A 14,287-nucleotide genomic window follows, 5' to 3' on the forward strand; every position below is an offset into this window, starting at 1 on the left:
TGCCACAGGTTGATTGCTACCTCCTGTAGGACGATGTGACAAAGTCAGTGTTATTTGCTTCCTTTATGAAATTTACAGTGGCTATGGATCTGTACACAACAAAGACTATAGACAGTAGCAGAAATGGTGGAAAAGACTGAAATAGTGTGCCACAAGGAAAGTTTTCTGGATAGATTTCAAAATCTGACTTTCAACCTCATTTTTCAGCTCTTTTGGAAGCTCATGGGAACTCTCATCAGCAGAGTATAATCCTTTCATCATAAGAATAAACCTGATGTAAACAAACACAAATGCAATGATTGGTCAGACACCATTGCACGCTACACTGATGTTGTTACGCTCTTGGAAGTAGGTCCTACTTATGTATGAGATATCTTATTACCAAGTTATGTTAAATGAAACTTTAAGATATTCGAATGTATTAATAGCCATCAAAGTTTTTCTTAATCACGCTTTAGCGGCTTAGTTTTTATTTTAAAAATCATGTACAGTCACAGCCTCTGTAGCATTGTGCTCTGACTGTCTCACTACTAACGTGCAGTAAGAAAATGGCTGAGGTTGCTCTCTGTTCCATAGTGAAACACACACATTGAACACAGTTAAAAAGTGATGAGAAATAGGGTGTTCTTACAGTTTTTCATAAATTTACGGAGATAATTGGCTTTGAAGTTTTCTCAAGTGTTACATATAACACAGTTGGTAACTGAATGAGCACTGAACGTGTAGTGCAAGCGGTAGTGGAATGGAATGTAATCAAAAAATGGTTATTCGTGTGGTGATTCAGATCTTCCCGATACCATTTCTTTCATTCAATTTGAAATACCTACAAATCATGACTATAAAACTCATCATCATGTTTTGTGAATAATGCACGTCTTCTTGTTTCTAATTACATATTGAACACAAAATTCCTGTTTCCATTTCAAATACAAATTTTAATTGCAGATGTTTAATGAAAGACGGTTCATAAAAGTTGTTAAAATTAAGAGAACATAACAACTTAATTTTTTAAGGCGAAAATGAAAAATCAAATCCTCTTTATTTGGACTATGCCCATCATTTTATACCACAGAGGTAGGTAAGCATCCTAGAAACATGAAACACAATCATTTTCACAGCATCGAGCACAACATATGAATGTTGCATTTTTAAATTTGCTACTGTACTATTACAATATGAACCCAACAGAAGTGAACTGGAGCCAAGCTGTGGGATTTGGCCCAAGAAGTAACAAGACTGTTAAGTTGCCAGACGTACTGGAACTAACGCATGCATCTTTTTCACACTACATTGCCGAACACTGGTAGGATATAGAACGCCTTGTCATAAAAGAAGAAGAGAAAATGCTGCACCTGGTTGGCTTCATGGATTCTGTTGTTGATAGGCTCATTATCAACATGGCAGGTGATACTTCCAGAACTGAAATGTATTTCTCAGATTCAAATTAGGAAGGAGCTAAGAGAGTACCAGACGACTAACTGTAATTAATACCTTCAGTGGCTTCAATATTTAACTATATGGTGAAATCCTTCAATACTCTCTTACGTTACACATGGCTTATACAGAAGAAATTAACCTGGGGTTAAGTCAGGAATTTTCATCATTCTTGTTTTCAATTACAATAGAGTGTTAGCTAAAACCAATAAGGTGTTGTGGTTTTCTTCTAGTCATCTAAGGAACATATTGTGGGAGATTTGCAGTGTGTTATTTCATTCTGCTTAAAAATTAAATGGCATTTGAAGCTGTATTGCTCCTCTGCTCATCTCTTTTTACTTGTGAACTGCAGCTGGCCATGCCACTGCAGGCTAAGGCTAGCTGTACCAGTTGACCAGTCAGTGTTGTCCAAAGACTGACTAAGAATGTGAGAAGCATAGCACAGATTACTCAATTTCTTTAGTAGCTTTTCTCTGTGAACTTACAGTGGAATCACTGTAAGTTATTGTCTTACCACACACCAAGAAATTTGGTCTCATTGACTAGCTCTGTAGTTTCATTGTCAGTTAGTATGGGTTCCATTTACATAGGGTGATTTTTAGAGGCACTGAAAAGCGTATGGGCAGTTTTGCCTTTTTTACAATTGTAGTCTGTTTTTGTGTACCCAGAAAATTAGTCCATTGATACAATCTATTGTTACATCCTTAACCATCTGTAGAGATGGATCATGAAAAAGGAGATTTGTGTCATCTGGAAACAACATAGGTAAAGCATTAGGCAGATTTCGAGGAAGGTCACTGAAAAATAGCAAGAAAAATTAAGGCCCTAGAACTGAACCTTGAGGGGCACAACTGATCATAGTTTCATTGGACAGAACTCTGATGCCATCTTTCTTTGAGAATTCAACCACCTGCCTCCTGTTACTGAGGTATGAGTGAAACCACATATTGCAATTGCCTCTGATGACAAGAAATTGTAGTTTTTCAAGCAGCAGAGAGTGACTGACTAAGTCAAAGGCTTTACCTAGAACTATGAAAGGACCAGAAACAGAATGTTTAACGCTTAAAGCACTTAGAACTGGATCAGTAAAAAAAATAAAGCTTCACTTATGGACCTGTTCTTGTGAACCGCAATGTGGGCAGTAACTGGGCTGCAGACTGATTGGTGGACTCAGACTTGGTGGACATCTGTTGGACCCCCTCACCAGCCCACAATAGTGATTCCCATCCACTGCAGATTCAAGTTGTGTAACCAAAGCCATCACACCCTGGAGCTGAGAGCAAAGTGTCACCAACTCAGCTTGCATCTGCATACAGCAATCACAGTCATACTAAAGACTGTGGAAAACTACACCACACAGACAAACAAGGGCTATCAGCACACACTACGGAACTCTACAGTAGGCACAGAGGGAAATGCAAGAACTGTGCCCAATAAATTAGATTAATATGCAGAGATTCAAAAACTGAACTACCAAACTACTCAGGTGAGACTAAATAATTCGCTCCTTATTAGGAATAAACTACCACCATAAATTAGGTAAAACAGAAATGCATTTAGGAATAAAGTAAAAAAAAAATATCTTAATTATGCATTATTTTTATTCTGTTGATGAATATCTACAATTGAATTTGTCCTAAAAGTTCTTGTACTCTTAGTCTACAATGTGTCTGCACTATAGTATGTATAAGTTTACAGTATATAATTGATCTGAATTGTGCTGTTATGTTTTTGTGTTTAATTTTTAATTTTTAGTATTATTCATGTGCAGCTGACTAAGTTTCTTAACTGTGATCTAGTCTCATGATCTGCACTGTGCTAACTTAGCTGTGTATAATCACACACAAGCAAATTTGTGCAGCAATGTTGCAGTATTTATGGCTAAAAATTTGTATCACATATGGTAAAGTGAAGCTTTGTTCTAAAAATTTTAAGTTTGTCCCACATGCAGGTGTATCTTGTACAAGTGAGATCTGATGGTCTAAACAAACAAGCAAGTATATTATTATTATTATTATTATTATTTATTTCCTTTCTCAGACATTATGTCTGGTTAAAAATGGAAAGTGACGCGGACCTTGATCAAGTGAGACTTCCTTTTAACTGTACGGTATATGTTACATTGCATTTAGGAACTTTCGGGTAATTGAACATGTATCAATAATTACAGATTTCTGTAGTTGTATATATATGTTTGGATGTAGCTGTATTGCATTGATGTAATGGTGGATATTGTGTTATGACTCCTGTAGTTGATAGTATAAATGGTATGATATCAACTTTATCCTGATGCCACATGTCTTTGACTTCCTCAGCCAGTTGGATGTATTTTTCAATTTTTTTTCTCCTGTTTTCTTCTGTATATTTGTTGTATGGGGTATGGATATTTCGATTAGTTGTGTTAATTTCTTCTTTTTATTGGTGAGTATGATGTCAGGTTTGTTATGTGTTGTTGTTTTATTTCTTATAACGGTTCTGTTCCAGTATAATTTGTATTCATCATTTTGTGGTACATACTTACATGTGGGAACGTGTTGTTTCATTAGTTTATGTTGTATGGCATGTTGTTGATGTATTATTTTTGCTACATTGTCATGTCTTCTGGGGTATTCTGTATTTGCTAGTATTGTACATCTGCTTGTGATGTGATCTACTGTTTCTATTGGTTGTTTGCAAAGTCTGCATTTATCTGTTGTGGTACTGGGATCTTAAATGATATGCTTGCTGTAACACCTGGTGTTTATTGTTTGATCCTGTATTGCAATCATGAATCCTTCTGTCTCACTGTATATATTGCCTTTTCTTAGCCATGTGTTGGTTGCATCTTGATCGATGTGTGGCTGTGTTAGATGATACGGGTGCTTGCCATGTAGTGTTTTCTTTTTCCAATTTACTTTCTTCGTATCTGTTGATGTTATGTGATCTAAAGGGTTGTAGAAGTGGTTATGAAATTGCAATGGTGTAGCCGATGTATTTATATGAGTGATTGCTTTGTGTATTTTGCTAGTTTCTGCTCGTTCTATAAAGAATTTTCTTAAATTGTCTACCTGTCCATAATGTAGAATTTTTATGTCAATAAATCCCCTTCCTCCTTCCTTTCTTTCTTTCTGCTTAATGTGAATCTTTCTGTTGCTGAATGTATGTGATGTATTCTATATTTGTGGACTTGTGATCGTGTAAGTGTATTGAGTGCTTCTAGGTCTGTGTTACTCCATTTCACTACTCCAAATGAGTAGGTCAATATTGGTATAGCATAAGTATTTATAGCTTTTGTTTCGTTTCTTGCTGTCAATTCTGTTTTCAGGTTTTTTGTTAGTCTTTGCCTATATTTTTCTTTTAGTTCTTCTTTAATATTTGTATTATCTATTCCTATTTTTTGTCTGTATCCTAGATATTTATAGGCATCTGTTTTTTCCATCACTTCTATGCAGTCGCTGTAGTTACCCAATATGTAATCTTCTTGTTTAGTGCGTTTTCCCTTGACTATGCTATTTTTCTTACATTTGTCTGTCCCAAAAGCCATATTTATATCATTGCTGAATACTTCTGTTATCTTTAGTAATTGGTCGAGTTGTTGATTTGTTGCTGCCAGTAGTTTTAGATCATCCATGTATAGCAAATGTGTGGTTTTATGTGGGTATGTTCCAGTAATATTGTATCCATAATTTGTATTATTTAGCATGTTGGATAGTGGGTTTAGAGCAAGGTAGAGCCAGAAAGGACTTAATGAGTCTCCTTGGTATATTCCACGCTTAATCTGTATTGGCTGTGATGTGATATTATTTGAATTTGTTTCGATATTAAGTGTGGTTTTCCAATTTTTCATTACTATGTTTAGGAACTGTATCAATTTAGGATCTACTTTGTATATTTTTTTCATCATTTATAATTTTGTTCTGTGTTGTATGTGTCATTAATTTCTGTGTAATGACTGAAGTTAATATTTTGTATATTGTTGGTAGGCATGTTATGGGGCGGTATTTAGCTGGGTTTGCTGTGTCTGCTTGATCTTTAGGTCTCATATAAGTTATTCCATGTGTGTGTATCAGGGAATGTGTATGGGTCTGCAATGTAACTGTTAAATAATTTAGTTAGATGTGAATGTGTTGAGGTGAACTTCATTAGCCAGAAATTTGCTATTTTATCTTTTCCAGGGGCTTTCCAACTGTGAGTAGAATTAATTGCTTTGGTGACTTCATGTTGCAAAATTATCACTTCAGGCATTTGTGGTATCATCTTGTACGTGTCTGTTTCTGCTTCTATCTACCGTGCATGCCTGTTATGTTGTACCGGGTTTGACCATATGTTGCTCCAGAAGTGTTCCATGTCTGTTATGTTCGGTGGATTGTCTATTTTAATGTTTGTGTTATCTATTGCCTGGTAGAATTTCTTTTGGTTTGTGTTGAATGTTTGGTTTTATTTCCTTCTATTTTCACTTTTTTTGGATCTCCTAAGTCGTTTGGCCAATGCTTGTAATTTCTGCTTCTTTTCATCTAATTGCTCTATCGCTTCTTGTTGTGAAATTTTACCTAACCTTTTTCGTTTGTTTTCTCTCTCTCTCTCTCTCTCTCTCTCTCTCTCTCTCTCTCTCTCTCTCTCTCTTTCTTTTTTTTCCCCTCTGGCATTTGATGTCTTATAAATTGTGTTAGCTGTCCAATGTCTTTTCTCAGTTTTTCTATTCTGATCTGTAGCCTGTGTTGCCATGTTGGTTTTGTGGGTTTCTTGTGTGTTGGGTGGTTCTGATCTCTGCCTAGTGTGTATATTTAGAGCAGTGAGTGCTCCTATATAAACCAGTAGTTGTAACTCTTCCATAGTTGTGTTTTCATTTATTTTGTTGTGTATGATTGTGTTGATAGTTTTTATTGTTGTTTCAACTTGTGGGTTATTTGGCGGTCTATGCAAGAATGGTCTAATGTCTGTATTTGTGTCTTTGTATTCTATATATATATCAGCTGAAATTTTTCTTCTATATCTAACATGTGTGTCACTTCGTGTTCTATTTGTACTTGTTCTGATGGCAGTCTTAAGATTTCATTTTCCTTTGATTGTTTAACTGATGTGTGTTTTTCTTTGTTTTTTTGCTCTGGAAAGTTTGAGTCCATTACTGTATTTTCTTCTTCTCCTGATTGCACATTATTCTGTTCCTGTATTTGTTGTAATTGTTGTTTGATGTTTTCTAATTCTGACTGGGGTATCCTGTTATTTTTGATTATTACACGGATCTGATCAGCTAGTCGTTGTTCTGTTAAAAATTTTAATTCTGGGTACCTGGTAATAAATGTTGTGTATACTTGTGATCTGTATCCAGTTGTGTTGGTTCCTAGGTTTGTTGCTTCGTAATAACAGAACATGAGGTGTCGATTAACTTCATCTGACCATCTCATCCTTTGTCTTTGTTTTCCTTCTAGGGTGGTTGCAGGAAGCATATCCTGCAAAACACCTCTTTTTGATTTAAATCATTTTCCAGTTGGCTAGCAGTGTCGTTACCATTGTGGGCAGGCATAGGGTTCAAGCGGCGTCCCCGACCATGACAGAACTTGTCCAAGGCTTCTTTAGTTGTGTCCTGAACCAACTAATCACACTAAAAGGGGGTTAGTCCTATTAGTGGTTTGTTCTTTTCGTCACCTTTTACGACTGGCAGAACATACCGGAGGCCTATTCTTTTCCCAGGCCTCCACGGGGATTATTATTATTATTATTATTATTATTATTATTATTATGTTTGTCAATTTTGGGTGTCAGTTTGTTTCTAACAATTTCACAATGTTCTATGATATTTGTTACACTGTTATATTTTGATGTAAATTATTTTTTTATCCTAGTAGACTTGCTCAGGCAGACCAGTGAAGTTTTCCCATCACCTTTGGAGTACAGTGTCAGATTTTCTGGTCCCTCTTGGTTATTCATTTTAAGCATCATCTTCCCTATAGTTAGTTTTAAAGGCTGTATTGTTTCACAAAATATGTTGTAAGACTGGAGATGATAATACACCTAAATAATTACAAAAGTTATGTAAGTTCTTATAGGGGAAAATGACTATCGTATTCTTCAAATGATTCCACTTGTTTTACACAAACTTTTCATACTTTCATTTTTGTACATATATGCCTCTAGTATCTATTATTAACATGAACCAAAAATAATAACTGTGCTAAATCACCTCAAGTTGACATTAACATAGTGCATACGATTTAACAATGATGATGATAAACTATTAATGCTGTCTATAAGTACTGAATACATGCATGCTCACCTGAGATGAGAGCGCCTGAGATTCTCTGACTATAGCTATACGGTGCAGGTGGCAGAGCTGGTGCTGCTCTCGCCATGCGAGGCAATGCCTGGGGTGCCTCCTGGCGCATGACACCTTGTAGGATGTCATCCAAGAGCTCAAGCAATGAAGCATCTGCATTCTCGGGTAGGATCAGTCCAACAGCTGCACCTGTTTGGTGAACAATGATGTTGCATATAATTTTCCAAAACTGCTACTGTATGGCAGCAGTTATTTTACACTGATTTAGATAAAGCATGTAAACACAATAAAGCCTTGTTACTTACTCAAAACTGCAAGTGAACAAAGGAAAATAGAAGAGCTATATATTTTAAAAATGTATGTTGAAGTTGAAATCATTTTGGTCCAACACTGTAACAGCTCATCACTTTCTTATAAATAAGTTAACCAGCCATTTAATTCTTCTAATAATAGTGATAACTGAAAAGACTGTATCAATTTCCCTATTTGTTTTTTCTATACCAGTCAAAATTTTCTGACATTTCATTTGTCCTACTGAGTATCGCATGACGCAGTTCATGATATGACTGCAGCCAACCTCTCACCAAAAGGAGCAATTTTTGAGCTGAAGTGCTGCACATAACTAACATAGTGAGTACTACAGAACATTGTGTGTATCTCTGTCACCTTTTTTAAATCTTGCTTTAAGTAATTGGAAAAATAATTGCCAATGAGGAACACATGTAAGCAGTTCTATGCTTCTCCATTCCTTGAATTCATGAATTTCTGGGAATACAGTTACCACCTGATCCACAATATCTTTGGCTGCTTGTGTGTTTCTATAGAAGCTTATGATTTGCTGCAAGCTGGCATTACTTAACACTACACAGTTAAGCAGAATACTTATGCTCAGTCTAAACTTAACAAGTAATTAAAACCCAACACTGTAGAATTTTATCTGTGGCCAATAGTAATCTTTCACACAAATTATATCATCTGAAATTAGATTTCTTTCCTTCCAATGTGCATCCTTTAAATCATCATAACTTTCATCTGCACAGTATAAAGAGCATTCACTGTTCTATTGATTTTATTTTACAATAATACACATTATAACACTTACCAGTAACATCAGAATGCAAGTCAGGTAGTATCAAAGCCCCGTATTGTGTACGAAAGCATGGCGAAACACCGGGTACTAATGGATAAATCCATGTGCCGAGCTGCAAGTAATAACTTGGCACCTCTCCTTCTGCATCTGCAACATAATTTTCCTTTGAATTCAGTTTTTAATCCAGTACATATAAGAATATTATTGTAAAGCAAATACATTACTCAACATAAAGCTGAAACAGTCATTATATCATTAGTCTCACTATACATTCAATTTAGCCCTTTTCTACAGAAATATACAATCTGCCAGATTCCATTAGCGGCTAAGCTTGCATTTGGGTACGATAAATTACTCAGTCTTATCACTACTGGAGAAATGTTTCCAATGTAATGGTAGTTAAAGTTCACAATACAGAAAGAAATTGTTGGATGTCCTATCTGGAAAATAAAGCAAATGATGTACAATTTCACAACCTGCAACCTGCATGAAAGACAGTTTCACAGGCAATAGGGAAAAGGTGGGAGGGGGGGGGGGGGGGTGAGAGGAGCAATTCTTTGTAATGGAGAATTCAGACCTCACAAGTGAATTTTCTTTTGACAGAATTCAAATCCCTTTTGATAAACTTTTTCATCTACTCCATTTAATTTGACAGCACTTCTCTGACAGCAAACCTTCATAGAGGCCTACTATGTTTTATAAGTTTTGCTGTTTTGACTCCACCCTAAGACAAATCAGCAAAATCTCAGAAAATATTAACTGTCAGCTCTCTAGACAGGGAACTCTCAATCCCTTTTACTTCTGTATTACTACAGTGAATGCATTAGTCATCCACTGCCACAAAATCATTGAAAATGTTGTTTTTAACATTCTGCATAATTTTCAAACTGTCAGAAATAATACGTCCATTGGACCACCATTTCTGTTGTCCTTGATGCTGTTTACCAATTCTGAACTAATGCCAACCAAAGACAATTTTCTGAATAATGATGTGTACAATGGACAATACCAAAGTACTCACTTTCTGGTTAACTGTTCTCACAGGGGCAATCATTATGGCACATCTTCCACTGTAGATTGGTGCACCGAAAATATTTTTACTTATTCATAGCTGTATATTGGTATATCATTGTCTTACACCATCACCACTGTTTCACAATATCACTTGCAAATTTAAATACAAAATTTTATCAACCAAAATAACACAGCAAAACGTCTCACTTTACATATCCAACATTCATGTACTCCCTTTCCTCAACACTTCTTTCCAGTTTATGAACCACTTGCTTAACTGGGAAGTTTTTTGCTAATGATATAGCACAAAATTATTCATTAGCACTCAACAACCAGATGTGAGTTAGCAATGCAATATCTGAGGAAGAATTTTCTAGTATATCTTAAATCTTTAATTGAAGGAAAACAAGTACAACACCACAAGCTTACTGGATGATAGCAGTTTATTATTATTTTTGTTGTTGTAAAGGGTTTTGGTTGAACATGGAATGAAAGTAAGAAAGTAGAATTTGTTAGGGTTCTCTTACACTGAGGGAATCAAACAATTCACTCCAACGTCCAACACTTTCCTTCCAATTCAAAAGTATCTGACAACATCAAGATACATGAAAGCAGAAGCTCTGCTGCCTAGGAATAAATGAGTAACATAAATTCCGCAAACGTAACTGCATCATAAGCATACCTTTGACATGTACAATCTGTAGTGATCCAGGGTCTGATGGAGATGTGACAGAACCATCAGGTGAGATAAAGTAAATTCTAACTCCATCCACTGTGAACAGTAGCTCCCCATGCATCTCATCACACAGCTTACTGCTATCAGGCTTTAACCTCTGCAGGGCTTTTCCCAAATCCTCATATGTCTGGATCTGAGATGGCTCTGGAACAGGTGAACTGGGTGCCGACATTGCCTCTTCATAAGAAGGTGGTGCCTGCTGAGACGATGCACTCCCTGCTGCACTGACCTGCGCATCACTAATCCGGTGCAAGACTTCTTTCCTTGATTAACAGAACAAAATTTGTCAAATCAAGAGTCTGCTTAAGTTGTGAAGATTCTATTTTACAAGCAACATGTGGAAAAAGCACTGTAAAATTGCTATTTGGTGCAAAAGTTAAATAAGAATGCAGATGTCCTCTGACCATACACACATTGCTTCAAAGAAGCAATAAAACCTGAAAAAGGGAGAATCAAGGTCATAAATACTGTCCTTATTGAGGCACGGAACCTGACATTAAAAATACGGAAATATGAACCATCACGAAGAGAGAAGTTGGTGTTCAACTATCTGTAGTATTCCTGACATGACTCATCAGAAGAGCTGTTACAAGCCTCATCAGTGTCGAATCAGTGTAAGTGACAGCAAGTACTGTGCAGTATTTCACAGGATTTTCTATTTCGTGTCTAGTATCCACTGTACGGTATTATTTAGTTTCATTCCTGGTCCACCTTGATTGCTGTATTTATCAGCTGTATATGTCAGCAATCACCTCAGCCCTGTCATCAGCCCAAACATCACCAGCTCTGTGACAGATGGCCCTCTAGTCATCACCAAGCCTGTCAGTATTGACTTCAGTACATTTTTCAGGCCAGTCAAAGCCAGCCATGTCTCGACTGGCCCTCCAGTAACCACTCAGCCTGTCAGCGATGCCAATCCAGGTGTCAGTCCACATGTTGCCATCCCTGGGCTGGCCAGCCCTCTTATCACCCGTACTGTTGATGATGCATAAAGCCTTCTAAATCAGTTTGGTCATCACCAGCTGTTCTGGTCAGTCCACCTGTTATCACCCATGTCGACAACAACATCATTCCTGTTTTCATCAGCCCTGTTACGGCCAACCCTCCTGCTGTTGTCACCCCCGTTGACATCAATCCTAGCTGTCGGGTCAGTGTATCTGTTGCTAGCCCTGTCATGGCTGACCCCCTTGCCGCAGCCACCACCATCCCTGAAGCCAGCCCATTGTCCCTGCTGCCACTGACCACCCCAGGGACCGCTCTTGTTGTTGCTACCAGCCCAGCACTGTTCCCACTGGCACCACCAATCCAGTCATGTGTTCTTCCAAGCTTTGGGCTGCCTTCACAGAAATTTTGCATAAGCTCTGCCTATGCCCAGTTGGCCCCACCTTTGCATGCGGACGCTGGTTGCCTTAAGAGTGCATGGAATATTTGTTTTACTGGGGTCAATTTCCTGTGTTGTTCAGCAGTTTGTTTCAGTATCTTCACGTGCCTGAGCTTTTGGAAGCTGTTACACGCTGCTTATGTGATTTTTCTGTTCTCATGTATAAGGTGTGATAGTCTTACACCCTCGGCTCAGCATCCATGTTCATTGTATATTTAATTCTTATTCAAGTGTTCATGCCATGTCTGGGTTCTTTGTACGCATTGTGTTATGGTTCTGTTCAATGCTAGTAGACGGCAAAGTTGTGTTACTGTGTTTAGCAATGCACTGGTCAGTTCCCAGGCAGATGCTTACACATTGACTGACTCTGCTGTTGTTTTATTCCAGCTGTTAGGAGAGTCTGCACTGGCGGCTGTGTTCGACCTACTCCTTTGGATGCAGCACTTCTTGGAGAGGGTTGCACCATCTCTTTTTAAGGGGGAAGTGGCATGGTGTACACAGGATTGCCCCTGCATTTTCTGGCTGCCACAGTAATGTGTAGTATGCTTCGCTTGCCAGGTATTGCTCCTGCCTCACCACAAAGATTGCTTATAAATAGAGTCATGGTTCGGCATACAGTCAAGCCACCAGTAGCTGTCGCAGCATCAGGGGTGCTGACCTTGCTGACAGGCAGTGTGCCTGTCACAGCACAGAGGACTGTAGGCAGAGCACTACTTTTCTACACTGCGTCACTTGCCCTCATAGTGCCATGTGGTCATCGTTCTGTGAAAGATTATTTAGGCTGCGCCAGACTATGCTCGAGCAGTTACATCCCAGGGCTTCACATTGGCCACACCAGCAGCTCATCATACAGTGTCATTGCCCTCAGTGTGAGCACCTGTCACTAACATAGGAAGGACCACCATCTGCCACTCCCAGTGGCCATGACACGCTGCACGTCATCCCACCAGCAGCTATAGTCATCTAAGCCATCTTCTCCCACAACTGTTGACACCCATATTCTGGAAGTATCATCATCTCAAAGACTTACTCCAAGTGCCAGGTTGGATCCTAATGTCAATCAACCTCTGCTCCTTCTGTTCCACCGCCCACAATGACTCATGGACTTCATTGTGTATGCGCATGTCATGCAGCATCTGAGATAGATAGTTCTGTTTGTACTTCAACTATGTGGATTTTCATCTAGAGACATTGTATTTTAGTTCTGTTTTCTATACCATTACAAACAGTTATTATGAAGTGTCTGTCATCCCTACACAGTACAAGGATACTTCAGAAACATTTCTTCAAAAATTCTATAGTGAGTGGGGAAGTGATAACTGAACAACTGTTCAGCTTGGTATGTAGAATCTACGAGATTGGAGACTTACGATGAGACTTTCGGAAAAATATCATCCACACAATCCTGAAAATAGCAAGGGCAGATGAGTGTGAGAATTGTAGCACAATCCGTTTAACAGTTTCTGCATCCAAGTTACTGACAATAATAATAATAATAATAATAATAATAATAATAATAATAATAATATGAAGAAGAATGGCAAAGAAAACTGAAGATCTGTTAGATGATGAGAAGTTTGGCTTTCAGAAAGGTAAATGCAGCAGAGAGTTAGTTCTGATGGCACTTGATAAGGAAAATAAGACTTAAAAAGAATGAAAACACTTTCAGGAGATTTTTTGAAAATTCTGAGAAAAGTTGGAATAAGCTATAGAGAAGGATGAGTAACACAAAAAATGCACAAGAACCATGACAGAACAATAAGAATGGAAGACCAAGAATGAAGGGCTCAGATTAAAAAGGATATCAGAAAGGATGCAGTCTTTTGTCCCTACTGTCCAATACGTTCATCAAAGAACCAGTGACAGAAATAGAAGAGTGGATTAAAATTCAAGGTGGAAAGATATCAATGATAAGATTTCTAGATGATATTGCTATCTTCAGTGAATGTGAAAAACAGTTATAGGACATGCTGCAGTGTAACTAGCATGGGATATGGTAGGTGGGTAAACCACAGAAAGACAAAAATAATTAGGAGCAGCAGAAATGAGATTAATGATGGATGTAACATCAAAACTTGTGACCATGAAGTAAATTAGATTAAGGAATTCTACTAGCCTGGAAGCAAAGTAACACATGACAGAAGAAGCAAGGAGGGGACAGAAAACATGCTAGCACAGAAGAGGGAATTCCTGGTAAAAAGGAGTCTACTAGTATCAAACACAAACCTTAATTTGAGGAAGAAATTTCTGAGAATGTATACTTTGTGCACAGCGTGGTGTGGCAGAGAATCATGGACTGTGGGAAAATTGGAAGAAAGGAAAATCACAGTATTCCTATTGAAGGATGTTGAAAATTAGGTGGACTGGTGAGGTAAGACG

The 14,287-nt window shown here is 37.7% G+C and overlaps 1 protein-coding gene across 1 annotated transcript in view; it reads right to left on the reverse strand.

The window, feature by feature from the left end:
- LOC126354189 (protein spartin) overlaps nt 1-14,287 on the reverse strand; it is an 86,755-nt gene that overhangs the window by 49,263 nt on the left and 23,205 nt on the right. The window contains exons 3-5 of the mRNA XM_050003640.1: nt 10,474-10,790; nt 8,790-8,924; nt 7,688-7,876 (exon numbers count right to left, since the gene is read on the reverse strand). Coding sequence (XP_049859597.1) covers nt 7,688-7,876; nt 8,790-8,924; nt 10,474-10,790 — 641 coding nt within the window. The remainder of the gene's footprint in view (nt 1-7,687; nt 7,877-8,789; nt 8,925-10,473; nt 10,791-14,287) is intronic.

This window comes from Schistocerca gregaria, chromosome 3 (genome assembly GCF_023897955.1).
Source record: "Schistocerca gregaria isolate iqSchGreg1 chromosome 3, iqSchGreg1.2, whole genome shotgun sequence".
NCBI classification, from domain to species: domain Eukaryota; kingdom Metazoa; phylum Arthropoda; class Insecta; order Orthoptera; family Acrididae; genus Schistocerca; species Schistocerca gregaria.